We start from the raw sequence: 5,668 nt of genomic DNA on the forward strand, positions 1-5,668 counted from the left end.
TTGGTATACCCATGTGCACTGTTATTTCTTTAACAAAAGATATCTAAAGAATGAAGCAAATTAGATATTAGAAGTAAATTGGAATGTTGTTTAAAATTGTATTTTCTATCTGAATTATGAAAGAAAATTTTGGGGTTTAATGTCCCTTTAAGCACTGTTTCCTTCAAGTGTGTAATTTCATTTAGTCTTTTCCATATAGTTTGTGCTTGATTCCTTTTGTTTTGGAAATGGTACACATAATAAAATGAACACAGTAAAACTATTCAACATAAAACATAATGAACTATCATTTGTTTATAGACATTCCTACACTATCCTTGGAGGGCTTTTATAGCAAATGGAGGGCTGTTCCCTTTGGCAATAAGTGGTCTGAACACAATAGAATACAACATGCAGGTAAGTTTTATGTATACTACATTATGATTTTATGTTATTGTTGTACATGTTTATTATCACCTATGTCTTACTATCAAAACCCTGCATTACTAAATCAGCTGTATTATGTTTATATGAATGTATCCAAAATCAGTAAGTGTGATCAACATGTGATGATGTTATTGGGTATCAGTAGGATAAATAAGCCTGCACCAGCTTAGTTTCTTCTTTTGCTTTGGCACAGAATCTCTCTATCATCTTTCCATATCATTGAATCATTTCCCTTCTCTGTTTCTCAGCTGTGCTTGTGTGATTTGAATGACCAGGAACGCAGTGTAGCTCATGGAGAGCTGGTTGGGGTACAACTTTTAATGGAGGATATCCTACAAGAGAAACATCATTTTATTTCTTTTAACATCAAGGGTGATGAAGAAGCCAAACAGGTAAACTGACATTTAAAATACAACATATTGGAAATGTAAATACTTATCAATTGTTTTATTGGACTTTAGACTTTTAGGACAATATGTTTTGATATATCATTTGAATATTAAGTTTTTTTAACTATCTTAATTTAAGTATGATTCTAAAATCTTAATTAAATGGACAGTAAATTCAAAATTTTCATTTGTAATTATCCACAGCTACATAAAATTACAATGTACTCGATTTATTTTGCCTGCTTTTCGTGTTTTTTTAAAGAAATACTGAACCCAATTTTTTTTCTTTCAGGATTCTGATAGAACATTAAATTTTAAGCAGCTTTCTAATTTACTCCTATTATCAATTTTTCTTCGTTCTCTTAGTATCTTTATTTGAAAAGGCAGGAATGTTAGGTTACGAGCCGGCCCATTTTTGGTTCGGAAACCCTGGATAGCGCTTGCTGAGTGGTTGGTTCATTTAGCCACCAATCAACAAGCTGAACCAAAGATGGGCCGGCTCATAAGCTTATATTCCTGCCTTTTCAAATATTGATACTAAGAGAACAAAAAAAATTAATACTAATAGAATGAAGAAAATTTGATAATAGGAGTAAATTAGAAAGTTGCTTAAAATTGCATGCTCTATCTGAATCATAAAAGAAAAAAATTAGGTTCAGTGTCCCTTTAAATCTGAATATTGTAGGTTTTCTATGACCCCAGAGATGCAAGAGACTGCATTCCATGGAATGCAGAATCATGATCTTCCTACACGCTGCTCATTCATTGGTTGAAAACCACTAAAAATGGCTTTTCAACGGGCATGTTCCTGGTCTGAAAAATAATACAACTTATACTAACAAAATGACAGGTTTCTTTCTTTTTTTTTTTGTAGTCCAGGAATATAAGAGAAAATAACTTGAACGCTGCCTTCAGTAATGTTTAGCATTTTTGTTGTCAAGGTAGCCTTTTCATGATCATGCACTGACTACTTAATTCCTGCAGATGTATCCTGTGGGTGATGACTATCAGGAGCCACTCAGAAGAGGATCAGTACAGCCTCCATTTGTACTTCATAATCCTATTGCAATATTTAAGCTACTCAGATCCTTTCTGATTTTGTGGAAGCAGTTAGAAGTGTTTAAGGAGCAGTGGGGCAAATTAAAACTAAGAGCAGAAAACATTAACACGACACAGCTGTACAAGCAATTTTGTGAACAATACAGGTAAATGTAAAATTATTTTCTTATTGTTTTATTTAAATTATTTAGATTGTGCAGATATTAAACAAAAAGAAAAACACACACAATCTACTTCTGTTGTCAAATTTACTCATTCTCTTGGTATCATTTGGTAAAGGGACACGAAAGCAGCAGTATTTTTCCCTTCATTATTCAATTATAGAGCATACAGTTTTAAACAACTTTCCAGTTTACTTTTCTATCACATTTGCTTCATTCTTGTGGTATTCTTTTTTTGAGCACAACTGGGAGCTAGCTGAACACCAAGGGTGAGCCAGGGGCGGAACTATCATTGGTGCAGCAGGGGCAGTGGCACCAGGTCCCAAATGCTTTGTGGGCCCTCAGCTTCACATACACAGAATGCAGAATTTGTACAATCCTAATGCAAGGGAGCATTTTATTAGTGCAGATTGCAGGTCTAACTATCCATCTATCTATCCTCAATATCATTATACAGAGCAGCAGGTATATTCTTACTAATGCTTTGGACTGAGTTACCTTTTGGGGTCTAACAAATCTTTGCACCAGGGCCCTCTGTTGAGTAGGCCCGCAACTGGGGTCAGCCAATGACAAGAGGCATATATGCACATCCGCCAATCAGCAGTTAGTGTATTACTTCTCCTGAGCCTACCTTGTTATGCTTTTCAACAAAGGATACCAAAAGAAGAAATAAAGAGAGAAATACTTATGTTTATGCAGGTATTTTCCCCTTTTTTTTTTGTTTTGTTTTGTTTTGTTTGTTTGTTTGTCTCTTCGTCTGCCTTCTGTTTTCCATCAGATCCCTGTTATTTTGTTAGGAAGATGAGAAGGAAGGAAAAGGGATAGGGGAATGGTGAGGGAAGGAACCCGAAAAGGAAAAAAATGTAGGAAAATGTAATAAAGAAACTTGATAATTGTTTATTATTATAGGTATATAAGGTAGAAATATAAAATCACATTATGACCTGTCAGGTACCTGATAAGAATTGTTCAGTTTTAAAGAAGATTGGAATCTGTATCTGACAATATCCATTCTGTTTAGGCGTTTTTTGTTTAGATGCCATTAGATTTATCAGATGTATAGCTACTTGGAGCTGCGTCTCCAGATAAGATACCTGTAACGTCTTTTTGTTGTATAAATTACCGTGGTAGCATCAAATATTCAATAAAAAAAAAAAAAAAAAAATGCATGGTTAAGCATCACAATAACACCTTTAAAACATTGCTAAACAAGCAAAACCTATACATAAAAGAATACTTAAAAACTGTTAAAGAAAAATAAAACATGCCAGTTTTGAAATAGCAAGACACGCCCCCTCAACGTAAGATACTTCAAAGAGCAATCTTGTATTTATAAATTCTGCATGCTGAGTAGAAGTTTAGGTAAAAACCTGTAGCATCCTTCTAGGATACATCACAAGTCCTACGGTCAGCCGCTCATTCACAGCTGAGAGTTTTCCTTGATGGTTTGTGTCCTAGCTAGTAGTTTTTGTATACTGTGTGAGATTTCATGTATTGCTGCACTTCACCCAACTATGGCCTAGTTTCTATTGAGGTAGTAGAATTTGGAAACTGTTGTTAAAAACATTTATCTCCATTAAAGTTTATGGATAATTTTTAGGTTACCATCAGTTTCCAAACTTTACCTCCTCAATGGAAACTAGGTCTTAATATGTTATGGAACTCCAACTAACAAACTACTAAAAAAGATAGGTCAAATGAGACTCAATGAATTTCAAACATGAACTCGTCTGAACAACGATGCCTCTTTGCAACCTAATGAGCATCCACAAATCAGTCCATGTTGTGGTTAATGTTTTTGTGCATGCAAATGTAAATAAAGAAGTTTGCTTCCTGCTTTAAGAAATTAATAATAATTATTAAAAAAATAACACACTTTTATACTATGAACTTTGCAAACATCTTAAAGGGCCATGATACCCAAATGTTGAAACACTTGAAAGTGATGCAGCATAGCTGTAAAAAGCTGACTAGAAAATATCACCTGAACATCTCTATGTAAAAAAGAAATATATTTTATCTCAAAAAGTATTCACACCGCATTGCAAAGGACTTTAAGCAGCAAATCAGTATGCCTGTCCCGGGACAGGCCAGGGAGTGAGCCTGTTATTTCCCTATTCAGTTTAAGGAAGTTTACTATGATATCTCATGAGAGTTAAGTCAAATCTCATTAGATCACAGTAAAAGAGTTCATGACCTCAGCACTGTTAATGCTGATTGGCTGCAGTTCATTTCTTCATTTTTTATTTAATTTGTTTACCTGCAGCTGAAGTATAACTTTTAACACAGCACTTACTCTGCAGAGCTGAGGAAATTGTAAGGTAAAATATCTTCCTTTTTTACATAGAAATTCTCAGGAGATTTTTTTTCCTGTCATCTTTTTGCAGTTATACTGCATCCGTTTCAAGTGATTTAGCATATGAGTATTATGTCCCTTTAAATACGGACAACAGAATGTTCATTTATTGTTTAAGTGAAGTGTTTAAAGTAGATAGTTTAAAAATATACATGATAAATGCAAAGAGCAGCTTTTCTGATGGATGAAAATGACTTAGAAAATATAATATTTTGTGCCAGAATCCGAGTGGCTCGCTAACGGTTGCTCATGAGCGATATCGGGTTTATCACGCCTATTTGCGCATGCCGGAAGTAGCGTGTGTATTACAAGTTTGAAGTAAACGCATTTGCTCGAGCACAATTGAATTTAATGCGCGTTGGGGTAGTGCAACTACAGAGCTCAGGTTAACTGTTACGCTTGAATAAAAAGTGTCACAAAAAACATCAAAAATAAATGTAAAAGTACAGTTACACTCATAATAACACTGTCTGATAAAAAATATATTGAATAAAAATTGCAATAAAAAGTTATAAGGGCTCAAAGATATGAGGTCTTAGGTGTTAGAAGAAAAGAGTGCAAAGGGCTTTGACATAGAGATACATACATATAAATATCTAAATATCTATATGTGTGTATATATATATATATATACAGTATATATATATATATAAATATATATATATATATATATATATGCAGTATATATATATATATATATATATATATATATACATTTATATACACGATCACTGGATGTTACCCACGACTGGCAGCCGTAAATCCTGGGATATCCAAAAAAGCAGACATGTTTGGCTTCCATTGAGAAAGGCTCCTGCGAGAGCTGAAACGTTTGGAAATTAGCCTTTCCTTGCTGAATAAAGGCGATTGAGGAAATCCTGTGTCTGCCTGCTTTTTTGGATATCCCAGGATTTATGGCTGCCAGCCGTGGGTAACATCCAGTGATCGTGTATACATATTTTCTGCAGAGCACCAGGTGATTGAACTGTTGGAGTGTGCCATGTCCCTGCATCTATTTATCTATCTATCATCTATCTATCTATATCTATCTATCTATCTATCTATCTATCTATCTATCTATCTATATATATATATATATATATATATATATTTATATATATACTGTATATGTGTGTGTACATGTATTGTGTGTACATGTATTTATGTGTTTTGCTCTATATTTACTGTACATATTTAACATTCAAATGTTCACTTAAAGGATAATGTTATTTTTATTCTTAAATACATATTTCTATATATATATGTGTATACACCTG

General features: G+C 33.6%; 1 protein-coding gene across 1 annotated transcript in view; it reads left to right on the plus strand.

Annotated features, from left to right (window-relative positions):
• Positions 1–442: 442 nt before the first annotated feature.
• The window catches only part of LOC128657701 (coiled-coil domain-containing protein 162-like), a 110,462-nt gene continuing 105,236 nt past the window's right edge, over positions 443–5,668 (plus strand). The window contains exons 1-3 of the mRNA XM_053712104.1: positions 443–528; positions 620–818; positions 1,800–2,020. Coding sequence (XP_053568079.1) covers positions 443–528; positions 620–818; positions 1,800–2,020 — 506 coding nt within the window. The remainder of the gene's footprint in view (positions 529–619; positions 819–1,799; positions 2,021–5,668) is intronic.

The sequence above is a fragment of the Bombina bombina genome, chromosome 4, assembly GCF_027579735.1.
Source record: "Bombina bombina isolate aBomBom1 chromosome 4, aBomBom1.pri, whole genome shotgun sequence".
NCBI classification, from domain to species: Eukaryota; Metazoa; Chordata; class Amphibia; order Anura; family Bombinatoridae; genus Bombina; species Bombina bombina.